The 21,155-nt window shown below is 34.4% G+C and overlaps 1 protein-coding gene across 3 annotated transcripts in view; it reads left to right on the plus strand.

Moving 5' to 3' along the window:
- IBTK (inhibitor of Bruton tyrosine kinase) overlaps positions 1-21,155 on the plus strand; it is a 94,901-nt gene that overhangs the window by 58,015 nt on the left and 15,731 nt on the right. For 2 of the 3 annotated variants that reach the window (XM_041759579.1, XM_041759586.1), the window contains exons 22-25: positions 1,672-1,820; positions 3,396-3,559; positions 5,180-5,272; positions 5,718-5,861. In XM_041759579.1, coding sequence (XP_041615513.1) covers positions 1,672-1,820; positions 3,396-3,559; positions 5,180-5,272; positions 5,718-5,861 — 550 coding nt within the window. Of the gene's footprint in view, positions 1-1,671; positions 1,821-3,395; positions 3,560-5,179; positions 5,273-5,717; positions 5,862-16,487; positions 16,620-21,155 lie in introns of those variants that run through there. The other variant, XM_041759595.1, reaches the window with a different exon arrangement.

Genomic DNA, 21,155 nt, shown 5'->3' on the forward strand with positions numbered 1-21,155 from the left:
TATTATTATTACGTATGCTAGAATCTTAGCATTTCATAGCTGAGAGAGACATTAATAGTGAAAACTAATTTATGTCCCTTCCTTTAAACCTGAGGAAATAAGCTCAGAAAACTTCAGTGATTTGAAGTACAGACAGACAGAAATAGAATTTATTTTTTCAATTCCAGTTCTGTATTCTTTATGCTGTACCACTCTGTCTGTGGCCAAAGTAGATAATGATTGAAAGGTCAAATTTAGTTGGGGGCCAAAAAAGTCCTGTTTTGGAAGTAAATTTATTTGTGTTGATCTCTTAACGTTAGACAAAAGACATTCTGTGAAAATGTTTTATATTAAAAATAATTGTCTACTTTAAAATATCCCCTTTATTCATTAGATTTATTTCTAATTGACTTTTGGGAGCATTCTGGCATTAAATATGTTCTTTTAGATTAAAAATTGCTACTGGGGCCCCTAGGTGGCTAGCACTTGACTCTTTGTTTCAGCTCAGGTCATGATCTCAGGGTTGTGAGATCTCAGGCTCCATGCTCAGTGTGGAGTCAGCCTGGGATTCTCTATCCCTTTCCCTCTGCCCCTCCTGGTTATGTTCTCTCTCTAAAATGAATAAATGAATAAATAAATCTTTTAAAAAATTTTTGCTGCTCTTAAAAACATTGAAAAGATGGGGGGGGCGTTGCTGAATGTTGCTTTCAGACTATTTTAGCAGTAAAAAAAGAGGCATATGTCTTGTTAAAGTGATTTACTTTAAAGAAAACACTTATTTGAATGTATAAAAGATGGTATATTTTACTTAAGTCATTTGTAAAACTTTTAGTTACTTTTAGTTATAGCTCATATATGAGTTCTTTTGCTATCTCATTTAGATTCTACGAAATTTGATGAAAATAAACACCGTGAACTTAGGCAAAAGTTTACTGGTTTTTCTCTTGATATTTGAAATGACTCTAATGTACTAATGAATATACATACCAAGTATGGCAGGGAGATAGGTATTTAGGTTGCCTAGGAAAGAAAATGGCATGTACATTTCATAACCTTTTGCTTTAGGTGATAAGCTAATTAAAAATTAAAGTAGCTCTCAAGCTACAGATTTTTTTTTTCTTTTTTTTGCAGAAGTAAAAACCCTCAAACAGGCTACAGTTGGCATCAGCATAGCCTCTGCTACTGGGCCAGTTTGTTGACTAGATGAGAGGTAGAAAAGTTATAGTGTTCCTCCCACACAGAATGGGGCCAGTCCCCTTCTGCATGGGTGCAGAGAACTTGGTAAAGAGAGATGAGAGGGAGGGGGGGTGTCTGAAGTTTATCTTTTCCTTTTTTATGGAGAAAAAGAAGTTCTGAAACACTTTAAAAAATTTTTTTTAATTTAAATTCAATTTGCCAACATATTGTATAACATCCAGTGCTGAATCACTTCTTAAAGCAGATCCCAAAGAAGTGTCTTCCTTACGTTTGTGGCATAATTGTTGTGTAATTGAAATGGATAAAACTGTTGTGTTAAAGAATCCTTCATTTTAGTTTTTTAATTTTTTCATCAGTTAGCTTGAATTGCCAAGATTTGATACAGTGAATATAATATAAATGTTATTAAATTTCTGGATAAATGGAAGTTCTTAGCTCTGTTTAGTGCATCGAATGTATATGTGTTTAAATATTTTTAAAAATTTTACCTTTCAGGATTATTAAAGTCTGGTAAGAACAATTCTGTGGAATCTCTTCCAGAACTGTTGACATCAGACTCTGAAGGAAGCTATGCAGGAGTGGGTAGTCCTAGAGATTTACAGTCCCCTGATTTCACAGCAGGATTTCAGTCCGATAAAATTGAGGTTTGTTTTAATTAATGCACTGTTTTCTTCAAATTTTAGATCTATAGACAATCTGTACTTTTTTACTATTATTATTTTTTGTCTAACTTTAAAATATTCTCTTGGCTGGTTTACAAAAAAAATAGAACATATGTAGTATTAGTTTTTTCAAATTTGCATTTTATTTCTAGTTTTAAAGATTTTAATGGCAGTTTGAACCTTTTATGACATTATATTTCTAATACTCTTTCTGCAGTTCAAATTAAAACATTGATGTAAAATACAGCAGCACTGTATAGACATATGGAAAAATAAATCTATAGCTAAATTACTTGATATTTATATTGTGAAATGTCAGTTACCACCAGCTGAAAACTGTCAAAACAGAATTATTTTGAAAGTAAGCCTAACTTCAAATTCTGCATAGTCTCTTTCTTCTATCGTTATTAGGAGCAATACAATCTGGAATGGAGTTCTCCTACTGTGGTACAATTGACATTAAGCTGCAGAATTTCTAGTCTGGTTAAACTCTGGGGAGGCCATTTTTAGACATATCTTAACATTTTATTCCATAATTGTTAATCTATAGGAAAAGATAGTGTCTAACTTATTAGATATCGAGTCATTTTTCTCTAACCCCTAGTCTTCACAGAACTATTAAAACTTTGAGAAGTTCATGAAACAATGGAAAATTTACCCATTCTTCTTAGTGTTCTAAGCCTCAGGATTGCTTTTTTTTTAATGTGGTTTTTAAATTATTTTTTTTAGAGATCTTCTTTATTTATTCGAGAGGGAGAGATAGCAAGAGAGAGCTTGAGTGGAGGGCAGGAAGAGGGAGAAGCAAACTCCCTGCTGAGCAGGGAGCCCCGACTCAAGGCTCAGTCCCAGAACCCTGGGATCATGATCTGAGCTGAACATAGACACTTAATGACTGAGCACCCACATGCCCCTTAATGTGGATTTTAAAATTTATTTTTATTTATGTAGGATAGAAGTTTGGGGACAATTCTTATTAACGTCAAGGTGGGTGTAGAAGACAAGGCTTAAAAGGAAGATTAAAGGCATGCTGTGAATGTCTGGCAATAAGCATCTATCTTGGCAATGGAAATAGCTATTTTAATAACTTTTCTGACTTACTGTAATGGCAGTCCTTTTAGGGTTCCTTTTGAGCTGTCAGTATTATTTAACTTTAATTTTATTCAGAATGAATTATATGATGTTAATACGAAAGAAAATGAAAGCTTGATATAAAAGTCACAGACATTAATTTTAAAGTTGCTGCTTCATACCTTATTTGAAGAACTTTTATTAACATTTTTGTTTTATACTCAATTTAATATTTTAGAATATTTAATAGGGATTTAATGTGTAAACTGATTCTCCTAAAAATTATTCTCAAAGTTCACGATAATTGGGTTATAGTCACTGATAAAGTTTGAGAATTGGTTAAGGCACTAAACTAGAGGAATGCTAGATGATTATTGTTACAAGATTTTATACTTTAACCAATATTAAGTACCAACTAACTATTAGTTAGTACCAGCTATTATGCCAGGTGCCTGCTATTGTACTTTTTTTTTTTTTTTTAACCTCCAGGGGAGAATTAAACCATATGTTAATGGTACACCTCCTGCATATTCTAGGGAAGATTTAAAACCATGGGAAAAATCACCAATACTTAACATATCTGCTCCACAGACCATTCCTAGTAACAGAATTGATACTACAAACTCTTCTAGTTGGGTTGCTGGCTCTTTCAGGTAGGATTTTCATTTTGTTCTATATTCTGTTAGAAAAATATTACTCATTTTTAGTACAATGGAAATTTTTAATGACGCACATTTAAAAAGTATTAATGTAAGTTTCTAATACACAGAAAATTACCTGAATGCATACAAACTAGTAGCCAGCTAAAATAGGCACTTTTCCCCCTAGACAGGATTTAGTTCCTTTAGTTCCCTTTATAGTGTCATTTGTGAATACTAGTAAATACTATATAACACACAGATATCTGTATCTAGATATATAGTGACTTAATATATGGGTTTTTTTTTATCATATATATTACTTAAAATTCCCTTTCAGGAAGACCATTTGTCATTTTTGGGTTTACTTTTTTTTTTTTTTTTTTTTTAGCACATTAAAGGGTATTTAAGATCTCACAAAATGTATTGTTATTCAGTTATTTGTCAGAGGACATTTCATTTATGTTACACTATGCTTTAACTTACATGTACCATATCCATATTTTTCTTTTGTTTAAAAAAGTCAAGTTTTTAGGTTGAAGTAGATATAGTAAGTATTCTTTCAAAGTGCTAATTGAGGGATCCCTGGGTGGCGCAGCGGTTTAGCGCCTGCCTTTGGCCCAGGGTGCGATCCTGGAGACCCAGGATCGAATCCCACGTCGGGCTCCCGGTGCATGGAGCCTGCTTCTCCCTCTGCCTATGTCTCTGCCTCTCTCTCTCTCTCTCTTTCTCTGTGACTATCATAAATAAATAAAAACAAAAAAACAAAAAAAACAAAGTGCTAATTGAGGTTGTGCTTCATCTTTATATACCTACTATGGTTTATAATAAACTAAACCTGATAATTGACTTATCAATTATTATATTAATGTAATTATTTTGAAATGTGCTGTATTTTACGAAGTTGGAAGACCAGATTATGATGTACTGGTTTATGTTGCTTCATATTCTAAAAGTAGTTTAGAAATCAGTCTCAAATTTGTTGTCTTTTTAAGTAAACATGTATGTGGGAACACTGAGAAGCATCTTCTAAACAGTAGACTATTTTATAAAATGTGTTTTAAGAATAATTCACTTGGTATAAAGTCAGCAAAATAGATTGGCTATTTCTAAAGATTGTAAATTTTTTTTTCTCATAATTTAACTCCATCAGGTGGTTTCTAATATTATAGAGCACCCTCAAACTTCACTGTTAAATTTTTGTTGTTGTTAACATTTAGTAGTAAGAATTTTGTTAAAAATAGAATATAATTTGCATGTTCTATTCATCTTAAAGAATAAGAATTTAAACAGAACTTTGATTACTTCTGTCTGAGTCAAATAAGAATCATTCTATTGCTTGTTTTTTTTTTTTTTTTTTAATGTTTCAGCTATATATTATGACTTTGGATGCATTTTAGTTATGTATATATAAAAGTAGCCTTCGTTCAAAGTATCCTTTTTTAATTTGACCGTAGTTGACAGACCTAAAGTATCCTCTCATTATTAATCTTACGTGTAATTTACAATTTCAGTGACGTTTGGAGGTTTGTACTTTATGGATCAATAACTGTTTTCTTTTTTTCCTTTTTTTTTTTTTCTTTTTTTTTTTTTTTTCTAATAACTGTTGTAAAATAACCTTCATATGTGTTTTAGTCCTGTCAGCCCTCCTGTTATGGATCTCAGAACCATCATGCAAATTGAAGAAAGTAGACAAAAATGTGGAGCTACACCAAAGACAAATTTGGGGTTCGTTAAAAAATCATAAGAAAGCAAAGACTGTGTTGTTTTATAATTCTGCCCTAAAGAATTGGAAAGACCTACTGGACTTTTTTTGTTTTTCTATATTTGATGTTAAATTTTAAGCTCTTTCCTAGATACTCTAGCCTTCCTGACATTTCTCAAATATATGCTAAAGACTGAGTTGGGTTGGTAGTCCAGCTCTGATGGTCAGAAATTGACCCCTAAAATGATCATTGTGGACTATATTTGATGCAACTGTGATGTAATATTAGTATGAAGGCTCATTTGTATCTATTATTTGATCGTTGATAGTGTAAATGGATACTGTCACTGTTGAATCATGTTGCCATTTTGATCCAGTAATAGTAAAAGCACATCAAATAAAAAAAGCAATATAATTACCTGTAGTCTTTATTAAGTAGAAATTAATGCCAATTCATTTAATTCCTAGCAAGATGATTTCTCATGGAGTTAAACTTTCTCAGAAGCAACGGAAAATGATTGCAATGACTACCAAAGAAAACAATTCAGGAACGAATAGCATGGAAACAGCTTTAACTGCTCCTTCAAAAACTCCAAAACCAGCAAACGCATGGTATGCTTTGATTTTTATTAAAATAAGCAGAGATCTGTGCATTAGAGTTTAAGGTTGCTCTTGGCTTTTGGGTCCCCTTCCCATTTTTTCAAATATTTCATTCCTCTCTTTAAAAAGTTAAAAATTAGACCTTGTGAAGTAATTTTTTTTGTTTTGACATTTACATCATGGTTTTCATTTACATCATGGTTTCCAAAATTTTTTTGTACATAGATATAATTTCTTCTTGGTATTCTAATTAGTGTGTCTTGCTAAAGTAATTTAAGAAAGTAGTCTGTTTTTTCATTTGTTATAAGAAACAATATATATTAAAAAAAAAAAAAAGAAACAATATATATCATAGAAAAATTGGATAAACACATTTTTTTTTTTTAACCACCTTAATTTCTTTGTCCTTCTGGATACATTGGGAATCTCTTTACATTGTTATAATCATGGGTTTCATTGTCACTCTTAAGCAGGGTTATCTAATTGCTGCAAGTTTTCTCCATTAGAATTCCCCTATAATAGCAACATTAATAGGAAAAATCTCCAAAGAGGTCAACTAGCAATTTTGAGGTGTATAAAATAGGTTGTACTTCCTGTTTCCCTTTAATTAAAAAGCAATTTCAGAGGAAAAGCATATGGATAGAGTGAAAGGCAAGGAAGAGATTCACTGAACTCCCGTTTTTCTCATAAGGACTGAAGAGCGTCTTGGAAGCTACCCTTTTTGGAGGGAATCTTTTTATTGCTTCTTTTTATTTATTTAGTTTAGAGAGAAAGAGTGGGGGGTGGGGGCACAGGGAGAGGCAGGGAGAGAAGGAGAAAGAGAATCTTAAGCTTCAGGCCCAAAGGAAATGACTCGGGGCTTAGTCTCACAACTCTGAGATCATTACCTGAGCTGAAATCAAGATTTGGACGCTTAACCGACTGAACCACTCAGGTGTCCCCCTTTCATTGCTTCTAATGCCGCATTTTCCTACTTGTAAGAGAATAGTTTTCCCAATTAAAAAAGTAAATTACTTTGAAAAGAGTGGCAACTCATTTGGTGCTACCAAGGGGACTAAATCAATGTTAGGACTACTTGTAGATCTAAAGCATGATCACAGGAAAGAAAGTAAAGAAAGAGGTGGGAAAACTCAAAAAAGAAAAGAGTAAAATTTGAGAAAATGAGTTTAGTAGAATGTTTTAATTCATTAGTATTTGTTGCATACCTTCTATATGTGGTAGACTGATTTGTTCACTGTCTTTGTAGGGTTTGTAAGATAGCTGTTACAACATTGAGTTGTGTTTTCCCTAAGAAAAGTATGGAAGAGATACAAAAGTTCTTAGATCAACTCTCAAGATACTAAATAATACTGCAATTTGAGAGAATTAACTAAGCATATGAAGAAGCTTTGGGCTTAGTAATATAGCCATGCCATTAATCAGTTTCATTATTTAAAAACAAAAAGTAGAGGAGGCTTCCTGGAAAGATGGTAGATTAGGGGGACCTTAAGCTCACTTTATCTCATGATGCAATAGATACACAAACCTAATTGTAAATAACCCAGAAAATGATCCAAAGACTGGCAGAACAAACTCTACAACTAAATTTAGAGAAGAGGCCACATCAAAGAGTGTAAGAAGGGCAGAGATAGTGGGGAGCTAAAGGGACTTCTCTTGAGAGAGGGACTTGAGGGTGGAGAGAGGGGAGACAAACAGACTGTCATACCAGGGAACCTGAATGGGGAAAACAAATCCCCATAACATTTGGCTTTGAAAATCAGAGGCATAGAATTTTGTGAGTTCTTAAAACCAGCAGGACCTAAAGCATGAAATTTTTTTTTTAAGACTTTATTTGTTCATGAGAGACACAGAGAGAGAGGCAGAGACATAGGCAGAGGGAGAAGCAGTCTCCCTTTGGGGAGCCTGAGGTGGGACTCAGTCCCAGGACTCCGGGTTCACGACCTGAACCAAAGGCAGATGGTCAACCACTGAGCCACCCACGTGCCCCAAAGCATGGGATTAAAACAATCAGCAGGCTTAGTTCTAGGAGAGCCTGGAGGACTATAGGAAAATGAGTCCCTGAAATTAAAAGAGACAGCCTACTGACCTACAGCATAGAAGCAGCAGTTTCAAAACCCTTGGAGCATATGGGAGGGAGAATTATTTACTAATCTCAGAGCATATTCCAGAGGGACAGACATCACTGCGAGACTCCTCCAGAAACAGAGGAGCTGGAGGTGCCATTTCCCCAGCCCCTTTCCCTGCTTCAGGGATCTGCCCCCTCTAGCCAGGCCTGCCTTAGTCCCAGCACTACAGGTCTCCTCCCCCAGAAGACCATTGCAAGCCTTGCCAATACCACATCTCCTGACAGCGTGCTTTACAGGTCTTTGGTCCCTGTGGTATCAGAAGACCAGCAAGAACCTTGTTAAAACTGTGCATGCCACCCCTACCTTCTTTGCAGACAGGCCCAGCTGACCTCCCTTGTGTCAGAGGCACATCCCCCCCAGCAGAGAAGTGGCATGCAAAACTTGGAGGCACTGTGTACCCTGTATACTCACACTTTGGAGTAGGCCAGGGCTAATTTGCAATCAGCCGCGGCCCTTTCCCACTGGCAGAGGACTCGTATGCATTTGTTAAAACTGCACCCAGCCCACATGCTTTCCTGATAAGCCCAGATGGCTGTGATCCTCATCCTTTCTCTCAGAGGACCTACTGCATGCTCTGCCCCTGAGCATATTGTAGATCCATCCTCACCAATACATTCTTGGCTAGAGCCCATTTAGACCAGGGCCATAAGTGTGGCAGTGTTGAGGCAGCCCTGACAGAGGCTAGCACCACTCCAAAGTGACTCATAATCTGGGGAGAGGAAAACATAACCACACAAACTAATTAGATTACAGCCCCAGGAGTGGGCTATGGGCAGACAGCTGGTTTGATAGCAGGCCCTGCCCACTACCAAAAGCTTTTCAGGGGACAACACAGGGAAAGTGCCCTGCAATTAGCTGCTATTGCATCTCTGGTGAAAGCCTGGTCTGCCTCAACTCAAGCCCAAGGTGGCCCAGACTGGTCCACAGGAATCAAAAACTGCCCACAATAGGCTAAGAGAGCCACTGCAGACAACTGGACCAAAGGAAAACGTGGCTTGGCCACAGTAGCAGGGTACATGCAACACACATAGGAGACACCCCTGGTGCCACATTCTGGTAAACAGGTGATACTGCACTGTGGGGCACTACGGGACATCAAAAGGCCACTACTTTCAAGAATAGGCAATGTAGCTGACTTTCTTAAGGCATGGAAACATACACAGAAAGTTAGATAAAATGAAGAGAAAGAGGAGTATGTTCCTAATCAAAGAACAAGACAAAATCATAGCAAGAAACCTAAGCAAAATGGAGATAGATAAGTAATATTATGCCTGATAGAGAATCTAAAGTAATGGTCATAAAGATAATCAGTATATTTGAAAGAGTAGAGGACGTCACTGAAACCCTTAACAAAAAGATTAAAGAAAGAAACAGAGATGAAGAACACAGTAAATGAAATTAAAAATACACAAGATGCAATAAAGAACAGACTAAAGGGAACAACAGATCAGTGACCTGGAGGACAAAGTTATGGAAAGAATCAAGCTGAGCAGGTGAGAGAAAAAAAATTATGCAAAATGAGAACAAACTCGGGGAACTCAATGACTCCCATCAAGAGTAGTAACATTCACATTATAGGGATTCCAGAAGAAAATGGAGAGAAAACAGGGCAGATCATTATTTGAAGAAATAACAGCTGAAAATTTCCTAAATCTGGGGAAGGTAACAAATTCAGATCCAGGAGGTACAGAGAACCCCCCAACAAAATCAACCCGGGGAGGTCCATACCAAGACACATAGTAATTAAAATGGCAAAAAGTAGTGATAAAGAACTTTAAAAGCAGCAAGAAAAAAGGAAGACAGTTACATACAAGGGAAACCCCATAAAGCTATCTGTGGATTTTTCAGCAGAAACTTTGCAGGCCAGAAGGGATTGGCATGATACATTCAAAGTGCTGACAGGAAAAATATCTGCAGCTAGGAATACTGTATCCAGTAGGGCTATCATTCAGATTAGGAGAGAGTTTCCCAAACAAAAGTTAGAAGAGTTCATGACCACTAAACCAGCCCTATAAGAAATGTTAAAGGGGACTCTGAATAGAAAGACCATAAGCAAGAAAAGCAGGAAGCACAAAAGTATTTAGAAGAAAAAAAAAAAAAAAGGTATCTGTAGAAACCAGTGAAGGGACTCACAAACGAAAAGTATATAAAGTATGACACCTTATACCTAAATTGTGGTGGGGAGAGGAGTAAATGGGTTCAACCTAAGTGACCATCAAGTTTACATAGACTGATAGATGCAGAAGATGTTGTATGCAAACCTAATGGTAACACAAATTAAAAACCAGCAATATATATGCAAAAAATAAAGAATCCAAGTATATCACTAAAGAAAGCCAACTTATGGTGAGGGAAGAGAGCAATAGAAGAAAGAAACAGAAAAAAACACAAAAACAACCACAAGACAAGCAACAGAATGGCAATAAACACATACCTATCAAATACCACTTTGTTTTTTTTTTTTTTTAAAGACTTTATTAATTAATGAGAGACACAGAGATAGAGAGAGGCAGAGACACAGGCAGAGGGGGAAGCAGGCTCCATGCAGGGAGCCTGATGTGGGACTCGATCTCGGGACTCTGGGATCACGCCCTGAGCCAAAGGCAGATGCTCAACCACTGAGCCACCTAGGAGTCCCCAAATACCACTTTGAATGTAAATGTACTAAATGCTCCAATCAAAAGACACAGTGAGAGAATGGGTTAAAAAAAAAAACAAGACCTATCTATATGCTGGCTATAAGAGACTCATTTCAGACCTAAAGATACCCACAGGCTGAAAGTGAGGGGATGGAGAAAAATCATACAACTAGTGATGAAAGGAAAGCCAGGATAGTAATACGTATATTGGACAAAGTAGACTTTTAAACAAAGGCTGTAGCAACAAAGAAGGATGCTCTATAATCCTAAAGGGGATGATCCAACAAGAAGATAGAACAATTGTAAATATCTATGCACCCAGCATGCAGGCACTGAAATACATTAAGCAGTTAATAACAACCATAAAGGAACTAAAAGTAATAATACATAATTGTAGGGGACTTTAACATCCCAATTACATCAATGGATGGATAATCTAAACAAAAACAAGGAAATAATGGCCTTGAATGACATATTGAACCAAATGGATTTAATACATATATTCAGAACATTCCATCCTCAAATAGAATACACATTCTATTTGCACATGTGCACATGAAACATTCTCCAGAATAGATCACATATTAGACCACAAAGCAAGTCTCAACAAATTAAAAAGACTGAAGTCATACTACACATATTTTCCATATTGCTATGAAACTAGAAATCAACCACAATAAAAAACTCAGGAGGGCACTTGGGTGGCATAGTCAGATAAGTGACTCTTGGTTTTGGTTCAAGTTGTGATCTCGGGGTCATGAGAATTAGCCCTGCCTTACTGAGCACAGAGTCTACTTAAGACTCTCCTCCCTTTCCTACTGCCTCTCCTGCACTGCTTATGCATGCATGCATGCACTCTCTCAAATCTTTAAAAAAATTCCGGAAAGAGGACAAATACATGGAGGTTAAATAACATGGTACTAAACAATGAATGGGCCAACCCAAAAAATCAAAGAAGGCATTAAAAAAATACATGGAGACAAATGAAAATGAAAACAGGTCCAAAATCTTTGGGCTGTGCAGCAAAAGCAGTTTTAAGAGAAGTTTATAGCAATACAGGCCTATATTATGAAGCAAGAAACGTCTCAAACAACCTAACCTTATACCTAAAGGAGCTAGAAAAAGAGAAGAACAAACAAAACTCCAAACTTGTAGGAGGAAAGAAATAATAAAGATTAGAGTGGAAATAAATGATATAAAAACTAAAAAAACAGTAGAACCGATCAATGAAACTAGGAGCTGGTTCTTTGTAAAGATCAACAAAACTGACAAATTTGTAGCCAGACTGATTCCCCCACCCCCCAAAAAGAGAGAACTCCTATAAACAAAATCAGAAATGAAAGAGGAAGAATAACAACTAACACCATAGAAATACAAGGGATTGTAAGAGAATATTATGAAATATTATATGCCAACAAATTGGACAACCTAGAAGTGGATAAATTCCTAGAGATACATAACCTACCAGAACTGAAGCAGGAATAGAAAATATGAACAATTGATTACCAGCAATGAAATTGAATCAGTAATCAAAAACCCCCAGCAAATAAAAGTCCAGGACCTGATGACTTCACATGTGAATTCTAGCAAACATTTAAAGAAGAGTTAATATCTATTCTTTTCAAACCTTTCCAAAATAGAAGAGGAAGAAAACTCCATATTCATTCTATAAGCCCAGCATTACTTTAATACCAAAATCAGATAAAGACAGCAGCACCCTCCTCAAAAAAACACAAACCCCAAACCAAAAAAATTTCAGGCCAGTATATCTGATGAATATAGATTCAGAAATCCTCAACAAAATATTGGCAAACTGAATCCAACAATACATCAAATATCATTCACCAAGATCAAGTGGGATTTCTTTCTGGGATGCAAGGGTGGTTCATTATTCACAAATCAGTCAATGTGATACATCCACATCAACAAGAGAAGGGATAAAATCCATATGATCCTTTCAATAGATAAACCGAACAATTGACAAATAGTTTCCAATCAATATAAAAACTCTCCATAAAGTAGATTTAGAGGGAACATATGTCTACATAATAAAGGCCATATATGAAAAGCCCACAGCTAACATCATACTCAATGGTGAAAAGTGGAGAGCTTTTCCTCTAAGATAAGGAATAAGACAAGGGTGTCCATTCTCAACACTTTCATTCAACATAGTACTGGAAGTCCTAGTTACAGCAATCAGGTAAGAAAAAGAAATAAAGGGCATCCAAATTGGAAAAGGAGTAAAACTTAACTATTTGAACACATGAATATGAATATATATATATATATAAAACTCTAAAGATCCACCAAAAACCATTACAACTAATAAGTTTCATACAGGGCAGCCTGGGTGGATCAGCGGTTTAGTGCCTGCCTTCAGCCCAGGGCATAATCCTGGAAACCCAGGGTCAAGTCCCATGTCAGGTTCCCTGCAATGAGCCTGCTTCTCCCTTTGCCTGTGTTTCTGCCTCTCTTCTCTCTCTCTCTCTCTCATGGAAAAAAATCTTAAAAAAAGTTTCATACAAAGTTAGTATACAGAAATTTGTCACATATATATACACTAATAATGAGCTGTCAGAAAATTTAAGACCACAGTACTATTTACAATTGCATTGAAATGAATAAAACATCTAGAAATAAATTTAACCAAGTAGGTGAAAGAACTATAAAAACTAAATGATGAAATAAAGATAACACAAACAGAAAGGTACACTGCTCTCCTGTGTTGGAAGAACTTATTTTTTTAAAATGCCCTTATTACCAAGAACAATCTACAGATTCAGTGCTATCCCTATCAAAATAACAAGGGCATTTTTCACAGGACTAGAACAAATAATCCTAAAATTTGTATGAAATCACAAAATACCCCGAAGAGCCAAAGCAATCTTAAGAGAGAACAAAGCTGGAGGTATCATACTCCCTGATTTCAAATTATTACAAAGCTATAATAATAAAGACCCTATGGTATTGGCACAAAAACAGACACATAGATCAGTGGAACAGAATAGAGTCCATAAATAAACCTGTGCTTCTGGTCAATTAATCTTTGACAAAGGAGGCATGAGCATATAATGGGGAAAGAACAGGTTTCTTCAATAAATGGTGTTGGGAAAACAGTCATTTTCTTATACCATATACAAAAAGAAACCTCAAGGTGAGTTAAAGATTTAAATTTAAGATCAGAAGCCATAAAACTACTGGTAGAAAACATAAGTGGTAAGCTTTGGATATTGGTCTGAGCAACGTATTTTTTTAAGGATTTACTTATTTTAGAAAGTGCGCACAAAAGTCAGTGGCAGGAAGGGTTAGAGGGAAACAGTCTAAAGCAGACTCTGTGCTGAGCACAGAGGCTGACATGGGGCTCAGTTTCATGATTGAGATCATGACCTGAGCTGATACCAAAAGCTGGACGCTCAACTGTCTGAACCACACAGGCATCCCTGAGCAACATGGTTTTTTGATATGTCTCCTCTGGCAAAGGGAATCAAAAGCAAAAATAAACAAATGAAACTATGTTAAATAAGCCTTTGCAGAATGAAGAAAACCAACAAAACAAAAAGGCAACCTACTAATTGGGAGATGATATTGGCAAATGATAATGATTGATAAGGGTTGAATATCCATTATATATAAAGAATATACACAACTCAGTATCAAAACAACAAAAACAGGCCGAGGGCCTGAATATACATTTTTCCAAAGAAGACATACAGGTAGCCAACAGACGCATGAAAAGATGTTTAGCATCACTAATCATATGAGCAATGCAAATCAAAACCACAATGAGCTATCACCACACACCTGTCAGAATGGCTATTATCAAAAATGACATTAAATGTTGGTGAGGATGTAGAGGAAAGGGAACTCTGATGTCCTGTCACTGTTGGTAGAATGCAAAATGGTGCGGGCACTATGAAAAACTGTATGGAGGTTTCTCAACAAAATTAAAAATAGACCTACTATATATGATCCTGCAATTCCACTTCTGGTATCTATCTGGAGAAAATGAAAACAGTAATTTGAAGAGAGATATTTAGAATCCTTTGTTCATTGCAGCATTATTTATAATAGCCATGATATGGATGCAACTTCGTACAATTGATGGATGAATGGATAAAGTTTAGGTATAAATACATACAATGGAATAGGAGCCATAAAAAAAAGAATGAAATCTTAGCCATAAAAGAAAAGAATGAAATTTTGCCATCTGCAGCAAGATGGATGGACTAGAAGGTATTATGCTAAATGAAATAAGGAAAAAAAAAGACAAGTACTGTATGTCTTCCCTTATATGTAGAATCAAAAAATAAATGAATAAGACAGAAACAGACTCATATATACAAAGAACAAACTGATGGTTACCAGATGGGAGAAGGGAGAAGGGGAAGGGGATTAAAAAGTCAAAATAACATGCTTCCAGTCATAAAATAAATAAGGCACATAGATACAATGTGCAACATAGGGAATAAAGTTAATGTGTAACAATTTTGGTGACAGATGGTAGCTAGATTTATGGTAGGTGATCACTTCACAACATATATACATGTTGCATACCTGAAATTATGCCAACTATACTTGAATTAAAAAAAATACAAACTAATCAATAGCAGTTTTATGTTTCTTAGGACACCAAGCAAATTTAATTAGGGATAATTTTATTCTGAATTATCTGAGCTATAAAATTAATCATTTGTGTCCTTTTTATGACTTCTTGAGACCATTTTTGATATTTGAAGGACTTTTAAAATTTATTTCTGCTAAATTCTGAATATATATACTTTTATTTGTACTCTAAATTAAAGGTTAACTTAGTAAAATATATTTGTCAATAAGTATAGAATAACTATAAGGATATAATATATATACTTTGGTTATGGAAATTTTATAAGTTAATGGCACAAATCAAAATATTTGTTAGAAATTTTTAAAACATGTTTATATAAACTGGTTGATGTTTGGTGTTCATGAATTTTGATCCATGTTTAGTGTAAACGGAAATAATCATTTGTTGAATACTTTTTACACACAGGGTGTAAATACATGTAGTATATGCTTGAAGAAATTAAAAATGGATTTGTTTTCCTTAGAATATCCCATGTAAATGATGATCTAATGAAATTTGGTAGCACTTAAACTTTACTATGCTATGAATAAATTAGAAAATTAAATTAGCATTTAATCTGATTTATGAATTGTATGTAGAGTATATTCAGAACTGTAGTGACTTAAGTTTTTAAAAATATTCCTTAAAAGAGCATCTTCATCATCTGAAGAACCATCTAACATGATTTTATTTTTGTAGAATATGTTTTTATGCTGTGTTTATCTTAGTATTAAGGTTAAGATAAAGCTCATTAGCAAATCACAAATTAGCCCTATAAATCTGCTTCTGATTGTGGAAAGGATTTTTACTAGTTTGATCACAGATTTTCTCAGCTCGTTTTTATGACTCATAATACATAGTTGTACTCCTGCTCTCTACAGTTAGGTGTGGCAATATTATATATTAAATATAATTGGTTCTTGCATTAGAATGAATTTCTGATATAATATAGTGTGAAAACACCAAGTGTATGTGGGAGTTGGCCACTTTTCATTATCACCTGTTTTACTTGGAGAAATAATACATTTCTCATGAGTCATCTTCAGTGGAAGAATGCACAATCTTTGTGGCCTGGCTTGATGAATATAAATTCTTCTAAATTCCATATAGAGGTAACCTATAAATTATAAACTAATTCAACTTCTTAACTTTTTAGAGCTGGAAATTTTATCTATTAAAGCTAAAATTTCAGAGCTGCTTTAGCTAAGAAACAAAATCTTGATTAATTTTTTACGTGGTTACCAATGTCTACAAATGCTTCTTCATAAAGCTACTGTGGCTCCTAAGATGGAAAATAGCCAGAGCCTGAGTTAAGAAAGCAAAATCATGGGAAATCAGACACTGTTTCAAATTATGGCATGATCAGTGGAAAGAATAGTAGAACTCATTTAAGGAAATCTGGTAAGTCATTTTATAAGTAACCACTGTGCATGATTAATGAACATGTGAGTTTAAGATATTTTATAAGCACTGTTACTTACATTTATTCCTAAGGAGGTATCAGTAGCTTTTTAAAAAAGTTTTGGAAGTCTTTTAAAAGTATGTATAATTTATCACATCTAGGAGTCTCTGAATTACTACTAGAATGAATCTGACAACTTATGCTTTATAGATTGAAATTTCTGTATTTAGAAACATGATTTACTTAAAGGAGACATTCAGTGTATTCTCAGGCAAGAACATTTGCCATCAGTATTCCCAAATTGCTAATGTTACACTGTACACCATAGTTACCTTGTTTGCCAACAGAATCCTTTAGGTATGTATGCTTTTGGGAGGAGGAAGGAATTGTTAAGGAAACACAAATTGTATATGTGTTTAGCTTTTTATAATTTGTATATGTATGTATTTGGGGAAAAATTGCATGGTCAAGTCATAGGGAAGTTCCATTTGAAGAAGTATTTTTAGCATGAATACCTAGGTAGGTCATGTTTCTGACACAAATCTATAAGGAAAATTTCTCTGATGTAATTTAAGACTTTACTTAGAGCAAACAACTTTAATATGTAGACACAGCAGTATAGTGATTAGGCCTGGGTTCTGGAGTTAGCCTTGCTTGAGTTTAAATCATGGATCTGTTAATTTGGTAGCAATGTAAGCTTAGATCAGTTATTTAATCTTTCTCTGTCTTTCTTTCCTTGTCCATAAATAGAGCTAAAAACAGTACCTATTTCACAGGGGTATTATGAAGTTGAAGCTGAGTTAAAGCATCGAACATTTAGCATAGCACCTTCAACATTGTCTAATCAAATATATAAATGTTAGCCATTTATATTTTAATAAATGGTAACTTGATTTGTAATATGGCCATATGATTAACTGATTTCCTTAACATGTATTAACTTTTTGGTGAACTTTTCTTTTTTCTTAAAATCTTTTTTTTTTTAAGATTTATTTATTCATTCATGAGAGACACAGAGAGAGGCATAGAGAGAAGCAGGCTCCCCACTGGGATCACGACCTGAGCCGAAGGCAGATGCTCAACTGCTGAGCCACCCAGGAGTCCCTTAAAAAAAATCTTTTAGGAGACCTTTTGTATTGAATGATCTAATCTTTATTGATCAAATAGAAATTGGGTAAAATAGTTTTCATTTTGTTATGAATGGATGCTTAGTTCATATGGTAACAAAACAAAGTGTGAATCATCAGTATCTTCCTATCTGTTTTCTCTTTGGCACTTTATAAGAAGTGTTGTCTTGATTTCTTACTGAAGGCAGTGGTAGATTAAAGGATGAGTTCTGTGGTCATTAAGAATTAGGGGGATGCCTGGGTGGCTCAGTGGTTTAGCGCCGCCTTCAGCCAAGGGCCTGATCCTGGAGACCCAGGATCAAGTCCCACGTCTGGCTCCCTGCATGGAGCCTGCTTCTCCCTCTGCCTGTGTCTCTGCCTTTCTCTTTCTGTGTCTCTTATGAATAAATAAAATATTTTTAGGAAAAAAAAAGAATTAGGTTTGGATCCCAGTTCTGCCTTATCTCTGGTGGTCCCTGAACTTTGGTTTTACTCTTCTTTTAAACTTAGGAGATGATAAAAATACTTACTTTTTAGGATTGTTACTACAAGAATTAAATGACATGATACATGTTAAAGCGTTTTGCAAATATAGTTTGGTAATTAGATCAGAGGTACAAATGAGCTATTCAGACAAAATAATAGGATTTTAGAAAGACTTCCTCTTTTATGGGATACCTCAAATTGTTTATGAACTTAATTTAGGTTTGGATTTTATGGTTTCTTGCCCCTACGAATTTAACTTTTTCAGGAATTATCCATTTAGCATTTGACCACTTTGTTCTCTGAGTAAAGAAAATAGTAAAAAAAGAAAAAACCTAGGTATGGAAATTGTTTATACATTATTATTGCTTATAACTTTGACTCTCTAATGTTAAGGATTCTGAAAATGATCTAAGGATATGGTGTAGATCTAGTGTATAAAAGAACTAATAACTAAAGTTTAGCTTTTTAAATTAATTTTTCTAAGTCTACTTTAGAAGGAAAGAGATACTAAGCCTATTTATAACTGATTATATGTCTTCATGTCATGAACTTTGTTCATGTCTTCTTTTTCTCTTAAATCACAGTTTTGTTAAATGCTATGAAAATTATGGATAGTAAGACTTACATAGCATTTCTCTGTGTCAGCTACTGTTTTAAGTATTTTTCCATAAATTAACATTTGATCCTCATAACAACCATTATGATGATGGAGATAGTATTGTCGTATTATTGATGAGGAAACTGAAGCACAAAGCTTAACTTCCCAAAGTCAGAGCCAAAATTTGAACCCAGTCTAAGCAATAGAGCTTTATATGTCTAGCCCTATTACTCTGCAGATTGTTTTTGCATGGCTGTAAAATAAAATATTGATAGTTGAATTAAAAGATTCTGAAATCATTAAACTCTGAGTATGAAATCTTTGAAAACTAAATTAGTTTGTAATGGTGATTTTTAATTTTTTGCCTGTTTTTTGGTATTCTAAAATATATTCCACTTTTAACTAATTATCAAAGTATTACAGCTATGTTGGGTGTGATTAATTTTGTAAATTTAGATCAACCTAATTTTTATTTCTTCTGGTTTATCATGTAAAAGCAGGCTAACATTTTAAGTAACTTTTTATTAAAACATAATATACACTTAAAAGTACAATAACCATAAATATATAGGCTGAATTTTCACAAACTGAACACATCCTGTACAACCAGCACTCAAATTAAGAAGTACATTACCATCATCTTCTAAGTCCCCCTCTGCCACCCTTACATGCCCTCTTCTCCCTGCAGCAACCCACTATCTTTTTTATCATCCACTATCCTGACTTCTCTTTTCATAGATTTTCTTTTAATGTATATAAATAGAATTGTGTCTGGCTTCTTTTTTTCAACATATTTATGAAATTCATATTTTGATGAGTACTAGCTAATTTCCATTGTGTAAATATACTGCAACTTACTCAGTTTTTGTTAGCATTTGAATATCTTCATTGTTTTACTGTTAGATTAGTGTTGCTATAGATGTTCTAGTTCATGTCTTAGGTGAATGTACATTTGTATTTCTATTGGGTATCTTAACTAGGAATAACTGGATAATAAGATATACATATATTCATTTTTAGTGGCATCACAAAACATTTTCATCAGCGTTGTATGAGTTGTACTTCTTCCACCTCTTTACCAAAACTTGACATTTTTCAACTTTTAGTCATTTGAGAAGGAGTGCAGATTTCCTTTTGTTTGTTTTTTTTTAATAACTTTGTCAAGATATGATTTACATGCAGTAAGTGGACTAATTTTGTATACAGGAGTTTTTACAAATACATTCATCTGTGTATTCACCACCCCAGTGAAAATAAAAAGAAATATTTCCCTCATTGCAGTACCTTTTCTTAGTCTCCACCTATGCCATCATTGATGAAATTTTCTGTCACTATAACTTAGTTTTTGTCTGCTTTCAAACTATATAAATGGCATGTAAGCTCATTATGTTCTGTTTTATGTCTGGCTTTCTGTCATTTGACTTAAAGTTTTGGAGCTTCATCCATGTTGCATTTACCAGTAATTTCTTCCTTTTTTGTTGAGAAATACTGGTTTCTAGTATGTTTTTATGAAAAAAGTGATTATGTATAAGTCATAATAGACATGTTTTTATATCTCTTGATAAATACTTAGGAGTGGAATTGCTGGATCATATGTTAAGTGAATGTTAGACTTTATAATATAAGAAAAGCACCAATGTTCCAAAATGTTCATATTTTACACTTTTTGTCTGCAGTGTATGAGAGTTCCTCTTGTTCCATACTCTTTCGAACATTTGGTACACGTAATTGTTTTAATTTTAGCTACTAGTAAGTGTGGTTTATTTTACACTTCTCAGGGGCTTATTGGCCATTTTCATATCTTTGGGATGCATGTCCTTGCCTGTTATTGGTCATATTTTGGATCATAAGTCTTTTCCATAGGATTTTTCTACTTTATCCTGTTTATGTTTCATACTGATTTTTTTTTTCTTTTGAGTGTTAGACCAACTTTGCATTACTGGGGAAAACTTCACTTGGTCATTATTTATTATCTTTTTAATAAATTGCTGGGCATTACCATTATCCCAGAAAGTTTTCTTCAGAAAGTTCTCTTTCATCTTGGTGCCCTCCTCCATACCAATGTCAATCACTATTGTGACTTTTTCCTTTTTTGACCAAAGATTATTTTTACCTCTTCTAGAACTTTATATTATGCAAATGAAACATAATGTACTTTTATCCATCTGGCTTCTTTCATTCACGTGTTCTTCAGATTTATCTGGATTGTGTATGCCAATGGTTTATTCCTTTTTATTACTCAGTAGTATTCCAAGGTATGAATATACAATTTGTGTTTATTCCTGTTGATGGACACCTGGTCTCTTTCCAGTTTTTGGCTATTATGAGTAAAGCTGCTGCTAATAT

The sequence above is a fragment of the Vulpes lagopus genome, chromosome 1 (assembly GCF_018345385.1).
Source record: "Vulpes lagopus strain Blue_001 chromosome 1, ASM1834538v1, whole genome shotgun sequence".
In the NCBI taxonomy this organism is placed as follows: Eukaryota; Metazoa; Chordata; class Mammalia; order Carnivora; family Canidae; genus Vulpes; species Vulpes lagopus.